At 36.0% G+C, this 14,636-nt stretch overlaps 1 protein-coding gene across 1 annotated transcript in view; it reads right to left on the reverse strand.

Annotated features, from left to right (window-relative positions):
* Positions 1-1,926: 1,926 nt before the first annotated feature.
* Positions 1,927-14,636, reverse strand: part of lobo (coiled-coil domain-containing protein lost boys) — a 254,168-nt gene continuing 241,458 nt past the window's right edge. The window contains exons 3-16 of the mRNA XM_089641313.1: positions 11,762-11,956; positions 11,385-11,540; positions 10,644-10,727; positions 10,305-10,409; positions 9,823-9,976; positions 9,570-9,717; positions 9,364-9,425; positions 8,690-8,837; positions 6,733-6,802; positions 6,438-6,650; positions 5,727-5,948; positions 3,608-3,742; positions 2,750-2,841; positions 1,927-2,056 (exon numbers count right to left, since the gene is read on the reverse strand). Coding sequence (XP_089497439.1) covers positions 1,927-2,056; positions 2,750-2,841; positions 3,608-3,742; positions 5,727-5,948; positions 6,438-6,650; positions 6,733-6,802; positions 8,690-8,837; positions 9,364-9,425; positions 9,570-9,717; positions 9,823-9,976; positions 10,305-10,409; positions 10,644-10,727; positions 11,385-11,540; positions 11,762-11,956 — 1,914 coding nt within the window. The remainder of the gene's footprint in view (positions 2,057-2,749; positions 2,842-3,607; positions 3,743-5,726; positions 5,949-6,437; positions 6,651-6,732; positions 6,803-8,689; positions 8,838-9,363; positions 9,426-9,569; positions 9,718-9,822; positions 9,977-10,304; positions 10,410-10,643; positions 10,728-11,384; positions 11,541-11,761; positions 11,957-14,636) is intronic.

Here is a 14,636-nt window from a genome sequence, read left to right on the forward strand (position 1 = left end):
AGGTATTTTTTTTTTTTTTTTCTTAAAATATAATAAATTACTTACAACCTAGGGCCTAGGGTATAGTAGACTGTAATATGGTATTGTAGACCAATTTCCTAGTTGTAAGGTCAATTATTTCCTCTAAGAACATTTTTTCCAAGCATTTATGATTGCTTTGATTTTAGAAATTATTAAATAAATGTAAATTAATTATTATAATTTTTTGTTGTGGTTTGTTTTATTTTTTTATGTGCTGATATTCAGGTGATGTACTAAAGTGGTGTTGTAGATCAATTTTAAAGTCTTTTTTTCTCTTTCAGAAGTTAACGCTTTTTCCTAAACATTTATGATTTCAGTAATTATTCATAAATGCATATTCATTATTATTTTTTTGTCTGTTTGTTTTACTTGTACGCTCTGCTTTTACTGCCTTAATAGCCGCATATTGTATTAATGCTTTTTATTAATGTACTTATCGCCCTGGTAATAACTTACAAAAACATGTTACGGGGTAAACTTAATTTTAAAGTTTTATCTTCATTATAAAACAAGGTTTAGGGAAATAATGTAAATGTTAATTTTAAAAAATCTTTTTAGTGTTGTTTATTGAACAAATGTGCTTATTTTTTTATTAAAAAGCAGTATTTATAAACCTACTTCATGACATTAGAGGGATCCCAAACTCATTCCAGGCATAGATTATAACATATCAACATTAAAATCATTGCTCAACTCAAAAAATAGTTACCAACTTTCGGCAGTAACATCACGATATGATGTACAGTATGAACCACTTTGATTTAATTTTTTTCTACAATAACTCAGGAATGTGGAATGGCTACAGCTGTATTGCTTTTTAGTCTGTACTGTAATCCTCCCCCCGCCCTCCTCCCCCCACCCCTATCAATAATATATTGAGTATTAAGTAAGGGTTTCGAGCACGCAACTTTACTTTCTTCAGCGGGGAGAGGTTTGTATCTGAAGATGGTAATATCAGCTAAGTGGGGTGTTAAACCTTTTTTTATACCAACAGATTGTAAAAAACCTCTATTGTTACTGTTACTCTTTGGGTGAAAACCAAAATAAATTATAAAATACTAACTGCATATTGTAAGTCTTACTAACTGCATAGTGAATGATTTTTTTTTATTCTAACAACGTTCATGGCCCATCTCCTTTGTTTCATCAATCGAAAAGTGTTGCGTAGTAGAAAATTGAGACTGTTCACATTACGATTCTAAATAACCTCTGCCTACACAGAATACAGCCTACTCTTCTTGACCCGTTGATTCTGTGTGCTATATACTGACGCTATTTGTGTTTCACAATCTTACATTTTCACACGTTACAGGAATAATTGTTTGTGACTGACATGCAATATTCACGTTTCACAATTGTCCAAAAATCACGAGTTCAATTTCAGCAACCGAGATTTTAAATAATTTAACTAAATATTTTTTGATAATGTATGTAGATACATTTCAAGTCCTTTTCTGTAACATTTTTAGATGCATTTGATCAGATTATTATTAGATCTCACGGATGTTACGGTTCCTTGAAAAAATAAATGAGCTTAAATATAAATCCTTACCTTTATTGATACTATTCCCCACCTTCCTCTTCCCCATCTCCCTCCCCTCCCCAATACCCTCAGCCTCACAACATACCCCAATTGGGGATGCCATAGTCTCACTGGCTCCAGACGGGAGCAGTTGGGACTCTTGTGCGGTAATACTGTAAAAAAAAAAAAAAAAAAAAACTATAGCTATTATTGATACTAAGAGCACTGTAGGTTTCCACAGGGTCCCGAAGTCGCTCCGCCACTATTTATAAAACTTAAAGCTGTAACTTGAAAGGTTAAGGAAATTCCAGCAAAGTAATATTTATTTCAAAGCGTGACATTTAAAATGTGAATAGTAGAATTTCCAAAGAATTTGTTTAAATTCAGCCATCCAATGACGTCAGGGAATTGGCGTTTACGAGGTTCATCAGGTGCTGATAGCGCGCTTGTGACAGAACTCTTTGTCTCTCTAGTTGTACCTCCAGCGTCGATACCTCAAATGTCATCAGTTCCCTAAAAACACACCATAATAATGATACACGTTTTTCAATCGAAAATAATATCCCTAGCCTAATCCTGAAATACACATTAGACACGCGTCAATAAAGCGCCGGGTCCATGCTTCAGTTTCAGTGAAATATATTATTCGAATGTGGATTATTACACACACGGGAATCACTAGTAGAAATAGTTTCCCTAGGGCAAATACCATATTTGGAGCTTTGAAAATGGTTCACATTGCGGACTCAAGACTCTGAAAGTAACTTTTTTTCCTATAGCCCCCACCTCGGAGACCTTCCCCAAGTTGGGCGCCAAAATGGTTCACATTGTGGACATAGGAATCATTTAAAAAATATTTAAAAAACATATCTATTTTTCAGAAGATAACATTTAAGAGGGGCCCACAGTTAGGTAATAAAATGGTAAACATGCGGACTCAGGGCACGGAGAAATGTGTTTTGTTGGGGCCCTAACAAATCTGGTGGTGAACATGACTTTTTTTCATATTCACCTTATTTGAATTATGTTGCTATTTTTTTAAAATAATAATGAATAATATTTGAACTCTTCTGGTTGAGGAACATAGAAGATTTTCCTGAAGACAATTCAGAAGCATCCGATGTTCCAGAAGCTCATCAAAACGAAGTCTGACATCGGCCAAATTTAAAAGCAAAACAATAATAATAATTAGAGGAGATTGGTTACCTCTTCTTGAGGTATATGGCTTCATCGTGAGGAGAAATGATGTATTGGTGGTTGAGGTACCAAAGCCTTTGCTCCTTCAATCCCGTAGTTAGCTGAAATGAATCCTCAATAACTTTGTGAACATTGATAACATTGACGCACCAGAGGCTTTGCTTCTACAAATCCGTAGTTAGCTGAAATGGTTACTAAACTTATGCAGTTTTAATGGACAGAATCCCGATTTGTCGGGAGCTTAAAGTAACAATATTGTTATTCTAAGGTCGGGAGTTCTCCACCACGAGGATGTTGGAGGATGCCAGCACACCATCCAATTATTTGCAGTATGGTGATTGACTTTACTCTGTGAACACATGCTAGGCGCAAAATATTATAGCTCCGTCACTTTCAGAATTTTAACGGATCGATTTAACGATGGCTTTATTAACAAAACACAATAATAAGATTCGTAAAAGAAAATACTGGTCAAAAATGGCAATTAATGTGGCGAAAATTGATAATTTTAGTCACGTAAAGATCGCAAGGGAAGTTCAACCTCGTTGATTTAAGGAATTTAACTAAAGTAAAACAAAAATGTTATGTTTTCTTTTTGATTTTCAAATTATCGTATTTAAAAAAATTATAGGTTTTTTCCAAATAATACAATTTGAAGACATATTTCATCACCTTTCAAAAACAGTTATTAATTTTCGTATATGGTCAGAAATTTATCAGTTATTTGGATTTTATTGAGAAGCGGAAATGTACACAAATTTTCCGGCTTTCTGACAACATCTTTAAGAAGTGTAACGGTCAATATGCCAGAAGACTGAAGGGTTAATGACTTCAGGCAGTAAACCTATGATGAGTGCGTTTATTTACCTCGTCATATCTGGTCTGGGTTAGGCACTGCCTCGCCAGAAGTGTTTGTACAAAGTCTCTCAGACCGAGAGTTGCCGAACGAGGCGACATATCAGCTCGGAACTCTCTCTCTTTTGCTTCCTTCTCAGCAGCTTCCTGAAACATTGAGATACAGTTTCACCAGTAAGTGTTACAGGTCTATCAACCTTAGTTGACTTCATTATTGTACTCCTAATCAGCTTACCTTAAACATTGTATACATGTTATGGTACCCACACAGATGCATAACTTACACAGTATATATATATATATATATATATATATATATATATATATATATATATATAGAATTTAATAAAAATAAATTCATTAGGTTATATAGAATGTATTTTGGTTTGCCGAATATTGTTGCATTTAATTGTTATTGAAATATTGAAGGTTATTAAAACAGTTCATCTTAATGTGATATTCAGGACTGAATTCATTAATGGTGATGGCGTGTAGATATTATCAGCATCAGCCATTGTCCATATCCTATATGTATTAGTAGTAAACGTAGTCCAATGAATAAATAGCATGAAAATAAAAATAAACAAATTGTAGCAGAAAAACTGACACAGATGAATATATTTATAACTATGCGAACTTAAAATAATAACAAAAAACTATTGTTGGATAATTTCACTTCCTAAAAATTTTCTTTTACAAGCATAACATACGACTTGCTGTTCCTCTTCCGCTAGTGACAATAAGGAAGCAAAATAAGACAAAGGGATAAGTACATTCAACTCTCGCTACATTACCTATACAAATCAACCTCTTGGAACAACAAGGTTGTTTCTGAGATGGCAATGTTATTCGATAATGAAATATAACGTAACTCTCTCAAAAGCCCATTATCGCACGAAATTGCTCTGTTAGATGGAACTTTGTTATTCCAAAGGGTCGACATATTTAGATTTCATTAAATAAATCAGGGTAAGGGAAACCGTAACAAATTTGCTACAGCTTATGTCAACAATTAAAATAAAATACATAAAGCTAACAATCCATATTAAATAAAAAATGCTGGCATGTTATTTACCTAATGCAGTTGTAAGCATTGACATTCAAATTAATAGACTTGTCTTAACACGAAATCTGGGTATCATTCGACGAGCCGGAGGCCAACCACGTGACCATATTTTTGGCACCGGGAGGGTTCGAGAATGCTTTGAATAAACTATGACATCAGTCGTACATTGAGCACTGAAGAGAGCACATCGAAATAAATATACCACACGTAGAAAAAAAGTTCGCTAAAATAAGGCAAAGATTTGCAGCGCTGTCCATTGTAGGACTTTTGAATGTTCGATCTTAAACGAATCTATCGAACGAACAAACGAAACTAAAATTGAGTGAGGTGGCAAAATTATAACACATTTCTAAAAGTGTCTCACTAAATAGTGAAATAAAATATTAAATTTCGGAAACAAGTCCAAACTTTAGTTTAGCCGATTTGGGATATGTAGTTAAGTTTTTACGCAGTTAGCAATAATACGGGCCATTGTAAAACGGACTAATAATAACGTGAGCAGATTTTTTTTCGACGACCGAATGGTGATATTATAATGTGAGTTGTCTGTTTACTGTCAGATTCATTTATTGACAAATCACCAAAAAATTGGTTCCGAGCAATTGGTTTGTTCCTCTTTCCCTGATTGGCGCATCTATTAATTTCGTAAAGTATTATTATTAACGAATATAAATTAAAAAATCAACGATTTCTCGTATGCGAGATGGCCGAAATTCATAATTTTAAATAAGCGGGAAGATGGTGAAATTAAATCAGAAAGAAAACGCAAAAACTTTTTTTTTCATTTTGAGTTTTTTGATGTACATATTTTCGATATACGAGTATATAATTTTTTTTTCACTAAGACAAATATTTTTTAAATAAATACTTTCAGCTTCACAAATTCTACATTGTTATGCATGCTATTCCGTGATTGTTCACGAGTAAAAAAATAAGATTCATATCAAATTAGAAACAAGAAGGCAAACCTCTGCAAATACCACAAAAATGTAAACCACCCTATTTATTAAATAATAAAGAAATAAGATGTATGAAAGAGAAAGAGCTAGAAGCAGAAAGGCAAACCTTCGCAGCAAGTCCTGCTTTGGCCACCTCGTTTCTTTCAACATCGAAGAGTTTAATCCTGTCAGCCGCCATGGCCCTCTCGGCAGCTCTAAGCCTGACGCACTCAGCCAGGAGCTTCTCGGACTCGCGCACCTGCCGCAGGGCGTCCTCCTCTTCCTTCATGTACTGCACCAGCAGGGTGTATTTCTTCAGCTCGTTGGGGGGTGCGGAATTTGGGTTTGCCTAAAAAAACGTTGGTTTCGGTTATTATTCCCCTCTCGAAGAATTCATAAATATAAAAAAATATATTTATGGCTCGCCGCCTCCCCGCTCCACGCAACTTGGTTTGTTCCACTTTTTTTCTGATTGTCTGGTCTATCAGTTGAGATATTTATGATTATAATGCATTTGGTTATTCGAGCTGCCTTGTTGGGAGACAGTATTGTCCGCGCCAAGTAATTGTTTGCACATTTTTGGAGGGGCAAAACTAATGCTTTGTCGGTCATGAGTCGCCTTGTGGATTGCTTTGACCCTTTGCCGCAAGGCATGTGCTGCTGTTTTAGAGGTAGTATACTTTGCTCCTTTTCGACGCAAAGGGCTGATCGGTATGAGGGACCAAATTCAATTATAGTCAATTGATCTCATAAATTTTTTGACTGCTTAATTTAATTATTTATTTGTAAGTTTGGAGTGGCTCGGCATAGTCAGGACTTGGGGTCTTTGGTTTCATACCACGTAGCCAGTCGTCATGTCCGGCACATAAGAGAGAACTCCACCGGTGTCCATCAGGTTCGGCTTGAAGAAGGTCCTCGTGGACTTGGTAACGAAGTTGTCTTCATAGTGGTGCAGGAGTTTGATTTCCATCAAGGCGATGTAGAAGGTTTTCAAGGCCACGTCTTCCGCAGCAGGCACTTCGGGGTGGCGATGGAACTGCTCTGTCACTGACTGAAATAATTTAGAATCAAAACAAAATGAAGTAACCATGGTGAGTATTTCATCTTCATTACGGGGATTTCATAAAACTTACAATAACAATCCGATGGGTTTCTTCTTGCTCGCCGTTGAATTCGCCAAATTCGATGTCTCGGGAATAAAGTCTAAAATTATGTATACATATATGTAATAGAGATCTTACATGTCCACGGTTTTTCACGCTCATATCGTGAAACGTTTAGGAGGTGATTATTCATGAAAATCTAAGAAAAAACTTTAATAAATTTAAAAAAAAAACAATTAAAATTACCAAAAAAACATATTATTGTTTTTTGTAAATTGTCTAGTATAGTTTACTTTTACGAGTCGTAACGCACGTATTCGGACATCTTCTGAGAGGCGTTACGTACATGTAATGTAATGTAACGTTATTCGTTTTCAACAGAACAATAAAACAGCTTTGTTTATTTATTGTTTATACGAACGCTTTGTAAAACGCACAAAATTAGAAATTTATCATAATTTCTTTATTTGGGTACTAATGACAAAAAATCTTAGCATTTGTTTGCTAAGTATTTCAAGAATAATCATAACCCAAAGTTTTGCAGTATGGGAGTGAAACACTCTGTATATATAAGGAGGGGCAAAAGTAATCACCCGATGTTATTTGCTGAAATTTTTTTTTATGATGAACTTTGGTACTCTTTTGAAATTTGTTTATTTAATCCATTAGAATTTATTCCATCAAGTCGAGAAAATGATATCGGCTAAGTGATCGCCGCCAGAGTTGATGACCATACGAGCCCGTTTTATGGCATTTTCCATCACTCTTGCCAGAACTTCGGGCGACAGGTTCTCGCATTCCTGGCGAATATTCTCCTTAAGGTCTTCAAGAGTCTGAGGCTTGTTGACGTAAACCCGCGACTTCAAAAAACCCCATAAAAAGAAGTCTGGATAGGTTGAATAGTGGGATCTGGCCGGCCAGTGCAAATTACCAAAACGAGAGATTAAGTGACACGGAAATGGTTACTTCAGAATATCGGTTGTGGCTCGAGCAGTGTGCGCCGTTGCACCGTCCGCGTTCTGTTGGAACCACATATTCTCCAGTCCCAATTCATCCAATTGAGGAAGAAAATTCGCTAATCATGGCTCTGTAGCGCGCGCCGTCCACAGTCGTCGTTTGGCTCGCGGCGTTCTCAATAAAAATGGCCCGATGACTCCTTTGAGCGGGAGTAATGGCTCTTCGTGGGTGATACACGGATTTTTGGTGCACCAGAAACGATTATTTTGTTTATTCACGTAACCGCTAAGATGGAAATGAGCTTCATCGCTCATGATAATTTTCGATGAAAAATCGTCCACCTCTTCATTGAGATTCAGGATGGCTTGAGCGTAGGTTAAAGACGTTTGGCTGTCAACAGCTAACAGCTGATGCACTGTCTGCTCTTTGTAAGGGAATAACTTCTAATCTTTCGCCAAAATTCTGCGTAGGGACCGCCGGATAATGCCCAATTGCGTGGCACGTCGTCTGGTCGATGTTCCCGTCGTCTGGCCGATGTTCCGGGCTCATCTTCGACATCTTGGGCAACAGCAGCGATATTCTCAGCAGAACGGCTGCTCGGGGGGCGGCCAGCCTTGGGAATCTCGCGTGTTGTCCCAGTCTCTTCAAGGCGAGTGGCTAAACGCCGCAGTGTTTGTCCACTTGATATCGGACGGCCAGGAAATCTGCGACGAAATTCACGCTGCGCCAACACAACCGACGAATTGTTGCGCAAAAAAATGGAAACAATTACCTATTTCGCGTTCTTTCGCAGTAAACCGATTCATGTCTTGTTGATTTGCATTCTGCGTTTGTTTACTTCACAAATGTCAAAACCGAATTGACATTTGGCGCTATTTGTAAAAGTTATAGCGTTTTCCAATATTATATGATTACTTTTGCCCCACCTTGTATTTATCAATGAGGATTTTTCGGTGATGGATTCACGATCTACTGAACTAATGTAAGACCCGATATAATAATAGATTGTAAAGCATTTCTTTTAACTAACCCATCTTCTCTGTTGATATATTCCTCGCTGAAAGTATTATGGGTGGTCGTAATTCGAGTGAGATGATCGAACCTCGGCTCATCAAAGAAGTCGAGTCTCCTGTTACAATCCAAGCATGTCTCAGGATTTGACATCTCGTATTTATTCTCTGAAATAATGCACACTTTGTATTACGAACCAATGCAAAATCATACGTTTTTGGTTTAAAAATTGTATCGCTTAAAAATACTTAAATTTATTATTTCGAGTAGAAAAAATCTTGGTCATTGGAACAATGTAGCTTTTTTATAAGCCCGGAAAAACTAATATTTCAGGCTTATAAAGACTGCTTTAAACATCAAAATTTCCTACTTACGAACCCCTTTTTGCTTATGGCTTAATTTTATAATGTAAATTAAGTTATTTAGAATATGACTGAAATTCGTAAAACAAAATAAAACACGCTTTTTAGCAATGTTTGTTTTTCTTGCATAAATCAACATTATCGCCATCTACATATAAGATATGAGGAGTGTTATTGTAACGGGATGATTACAAGTGTTACACGACGTGGTGCATTGCCTTTAAAAGCTTTTAAGATTAAATATGTATATTTGAGACAAACTGGAAGATGATGCCAAACAAACCTTTTAAATAATCTTCTCGTCCTCTTTTGAAATATTCTATGATAATACCATCATTATAATCGTAGGATATTTCTAATAGATTGTCCGGTCTCCTGTCGAACCACTCGTGCCTGGAAATTGTTATAAAAACACATTACGCATAGTACCTAATACAAAATTTCCTTGAGGAAAGTATCGATTCGATGAAATATAGCACATAAAACACATAACTTTGTACATTCAATGAAAAATAAAAGGAATATTGAAGATTTTACTTGTAAATCAATCTTTTGTATGCATAATCATTGTATTTGCACCATCTTCTGAGTATACCATCCATAGTGGAGTAAGGAGCAAATTTTTCAAGAATCTCTTTCTTATAACGGATGGTTTTCTTGCCTCCCGGGTAACGTTCTTCAAACTCTAAAACGGACAATACAAATATTTCAAATACGCTTTTCATACACACAAAATGAAAAAAATAATTACAGAAATACAACAATTATTTTGTAAAATATATAGGATAACCAGCGTTGGATATGTCCAATCTCTCTACCCAACTCATGGGCATGTCGAACTGTTTTTTCGCCACTTCTTCTTCCATTTCGGGCAAGAATTTCAACCAGCAGTTTCTGTTCCACTCATCAAAATTTGCCGGGACTCGTTCTTGTTGGAGGTTAACCTTAAATTACATAATATATCATGTTTGTGTCATATATTTTAAAATAATATACCAATAAAATACTTCGTTGCTAAATAAATGCGTCTTTCTTAGGCACTATTCGGGATCTAAGTAATGAATTAAATTCCACCTAAAGTAATCAACAAATCGTCTATCGTATGTGATATTTTCATTCTTCGTCGCCTCGTGCTGCCTGAACCTGTGGAGGTGGCCCACCACTTTTCCCGCCCTGGTATAAATAACAGATGAGAGTGGGATTTTGTTTTAGAGTTTAGTGCGATTCATTAATTAATTGTTAAGAAATTGCAAAAAAATTTGATGAACTCACATAATAGTTCTTGTGGTTGTAAATACTCTCCACCTGCAGGTACTCCTCACGATCGATATCATATCTAAACCCAGTGGAAGGTTCTATATAGAAAGGCATTGCAATCTCAGGTTCAAATATAGCTTCTTCTTTAATTTCTTCAACCAATTTCTCTTTTCCTCCTTCCTCAGCACCTTCTTCTCCTTCTTCGCCTTCTTCCACGGCAGCTTCTTCTTCAACTATATCTTCTACTGATGGTTCTTGTTCAATGGGTTCTTCTTCTTTTGCGGGTTCAATGACGTTGCCTTCTTCATCGTATTGTACTTCAGTCTCAGCTTCTTCCTTTTCTGCATCTTCGGCGCCTTTTTTTTTTGGCGGTAGCACCAAAACCCATGCGTGAACTCTCCAGCCGTATAAATCATCATGAGGTGGCTTTTCAAGTTCCTGAAAAGACAAAGAGTTTTCGTTAACTTCCCATCTCCACCAGTGAGCATAGTTTTCCACGTGGATTCTCCATTTAAATTACTATCGTCAACTGACCATTTAGCCTGTGCAGGAGAACGGATCGGAGATGGTTTCGAAATGCTGGTTTTTGAGATGATTCGCTAGGTCCGAGTCGTTGACAGCTGGTGCTGTTTAGATATTCCTAACCTTTTAACGACTTTTTTTCATTAACCCCACACTAAAGGCCCTTTTTACAAAACTTCTTTGGGAATGCTCTGTAGAAGGTCTTTTCAAGGAAAGAAAGGAGAGGAAGTGCCGGGATTGAAAAGGGTATGAGGGGTGGGTAAGAAATTAGGAACCAGTGTATCCAGTGTGAATGAATATATCCCTCCCACTGAGGCGCAAGGCGATGGTCGAGATACCAGCTGGACAGGTCAAAGGGTCCCGATCTGGCCCGCCACGCCGCTTTTGGGCAGGCGTATCCTGAACACACCTAACCCGTTAAGCCCGGGCACTCCTGCTAAATCACTAAACGTATCGAACCACTCGGGTGACCTATGGCATAGGTGTTGATTATCCAATAAATGGTTCCCGGGCGGCGATACCCAAATCAGTGGTAATGGACCCACGTCCGTTTAGTAAAGCGGTTCTACCTACCTCAATTCTTCTATCATATTCTTCCTTTTCTTTGGCAAGCTTGGCGTTGATAGCATCCTTCCGCATTTGTTCTCGGTTCAACAAGTGCTTGCTCCGGAAGTCTGTTCCTTGATTCACTACGTACTTGCGAACCGGGATTACTTTCTTTGGTTCAGGCTGCAAGGATTTAATTGTGTTTAGATACAGACTCGGTACTGTTATCATAATATGTAGGTTAACACAAGCCAAGTAAAAAAACTTGACCGAATGAACTGAATGACAATTCACTGCCCGCTCCTTTGCTAGGGCGAGCGCTCGGCCGTTTACTTAGCTGGTGTCTCAACTTTTTTAGAAGCTGTGATCGTGAAATAAGTGAACCAAGGAAGAAAATATATTACCTTCGGTGGCTCAAACTGTTCTGGACACGATCTCCCGTTGAATATAGCCAGCGTGAACTCCCTGGTGGCATATCCCGAGACCACGTATGCGTCGATGTTGGCCCCGATGAGAAAGGAAGCGAGGAGAGTGGCGTACTCGAAGCTATTCCCCTTTTGTCTCTTCAAGACGGTAAACGGGGATAGAATCCTCTCTGGCTAAAATATAAATAAATCAATTGATTATTTAAGAGGAAGCTACAAGCCAAAAATGTGTGTATTCTTGGTCTACTTTATATTGTAGGTAATAGGCATTAAAATCGCTTGACAAACGAAGTTTGTCAAACGTTCGATTTTAAGCACAAAACTGGTTTTTCTTTTTTCATTTTGTAAATAATTGTACAAGAAAGCAAAAAAATTAAACAAGTGAAACTGTCACAGATTAACTTAGCTAAATGCTGTATTTTTTTAAGTTGTTTCCTTTACGCGTCCATACATTTCTATTGAAAAATATTTTTTTTAGTAGTTTACATTTATATATTTTTTTTTAGTAGTTTATTTTTTTATTTGTATTTTACTCAAGTAAAACGATAGGAAAACCTTCAATTTATCTAAAACATATTTTTTGGTATTCATAATGTACATCAATTCGTTATAAAGATTAATCAAAATAGTGATTTATCATTAAGCTTCACCTTAACCGCTTGTGCGCCAGAATTTTGGCAATATAAAATTTTATCCGTTGAACGCATTTTGATCCTAAACGTACTTTCTTGTTGTGGGATTTTGTACCCGACTCGAACGATTGAGTGATATTATTTAATTAATACCACTCCTCAAAAAATTATTATAGAATGAATCCACCTAGATTTCACCGTTCATCCCATATATTTAGGATCTATATACCTATTTGGCCCAATATGACAAGCGATCGCTCTAACGTTTTTGCAAACTTGGCATAATATGACATACATCTTTCGAGTGGTTATCTTACTAAAATATATTTTATTCGCTTCGCAAGGAAATAATATATATTAATATTATTCTGTCCGATCATTTTGACTTGCCAACATGTATTTATTTCATCTGTAAACAAGTGTGTGGCCGTTGGGGAATTGTCATCGACTATTTAATTATTTTTTGAACTACAAACCATCTAAGCACTTCTTTATTAATCTTATTCACTTCGCTTACACCAGTCTTGCATTCTTTGCCAATTTCTCACACGATCAAACATGCTTTTACCACACACACGTCTCAGGGATCTCATTTCAACAGAATTCAGTCTGTGTCTACTGTGTCATATTATCTTTATTTGGATTCAATATTACAATATTACAATATAGTAAAACCATTAAAATATCTTTAGATTTCTTAATTTCATTTGTGTATACAAGATGAGGGAAAAAGAATAATTTCTTTGAATACAAGTAGCTATTCTGGGGAAACTACTTACGTACTATGTTTATAAATATAGAAAAACACATTATCTGGTAAGTCGGTAAATTTAAAACAAGTAAGTTAATGGGAAAATATATCCCGAGAGAATTCGTTATTCGGTGATAGAAAAGGGGTGGTCGGTGAGCTTCTGAGCTACGCAATTTTTTTTTCTTTACGTTTTATGTGAATACCGCACAAGAGTCCCAACTGCTCAAAGAGAGACGATGTCTTCCCAATTGGGGTATGTTGTGAGGCTGAAGGTAGTGAGTAGGGGAAGATAAGTACCTGGCTTTTGAGATCCGGTCGCCAAACATGGCTAAAGTCATTTCAAGCAACCTTTCGATTCTGAATGGTGGTTTTATTCTGAGAATTCTTAGTGTTTCTACCTTTCTGGTACGTATATGCATTTTGGATAAACATCGCCCCTGAAATTAATTTAATTAAATTTACCAACAAAATGAATTATATTGTTTATTTCTTTTAATATATTCATGAAATATTTTCCATTTTACTGTTTTAAGTGTGTCTAGTCTTTTTTTAAATCTATTTACACTGTTCAAATAAGTTTCTTTTACGTTGTCTTACCCGAAATGAGTTTTTTTTTAAACTCACCGGGAATAATATATTTTAAATAGTGTTGTTATTATTTTGTAATATATTATCACTAAATAAATAATATCTTTGTTGTATTTTTACGTTGCAAAAAATCTTATATCAGTGATCTATTATAATAGGTACATTGATTATGGATTGATTTTAAACTTTCTAGTTACCGTGTTGTTTGTATTTCTACACTAGCGACATCTTGTGGGGTTTGTTAAAAACAGTTGAAGGCGATCTGAATTATATTACGAACTTCACAATTTTGTCGGGGCGCCAATAGGGGGCGATGCTCTGCTAATAAAATGGTGATTATATATTTAAAAAATAAATTTAAGAAATCCGGTCAACTGACAATATTTTATTTATTTAGAATATTTAACATCTACCTTAATTGCCAGCGTTGAAATGGCATTAGTTTGTTGACCAGATGTGAATATCCAAGTACTTCTAAACCTTCCTCTCCACATCTCCTTCCCTTTACAGCTCTACAACATACCCTTATGGAAATAACGGTTCCATGATAACTCAACACAGTGACAATTCAACACACTTTTAAAAAGTGATATAAAGTCATTAGAAACGATAATTTTTTTTAAACCTAACCTAACCTACTTAACCCAGTTAACAAAGTTTTTGTTTCATCACTTTCCATGACTTTATATAACTTTTTAAAGATGTAATGATAACACGTCCTCCTGGGACTGGTATTAATTATATACTTTCTGTCATTTTAGGTTCAAATGCCAAAATTATTTGTTATTTAATTAAAATTATTTCTGTTTTTGATTATTCTTGTATTCCGTGACACTCAATTATTGTTTATACTGAGGATATAAAATCAATAAATACCCAATTG

Source organism: Hesperophylax consimilis, chromosome 16 (assembly GCF_061612785.1).
Source record: "Hesperophylax consimilis isolate HC1 chromosome 16, BYU_Hcon_1.0, whole genome shotgun sequence".
In the NCBI taxonomy this organism is placed as follows: Eukaryota; Metazoa; Arthropoda; class Insecta; order Trichoptera; family Limnephilidae; genus Hesperophylax; species Hesperophylax consimilis.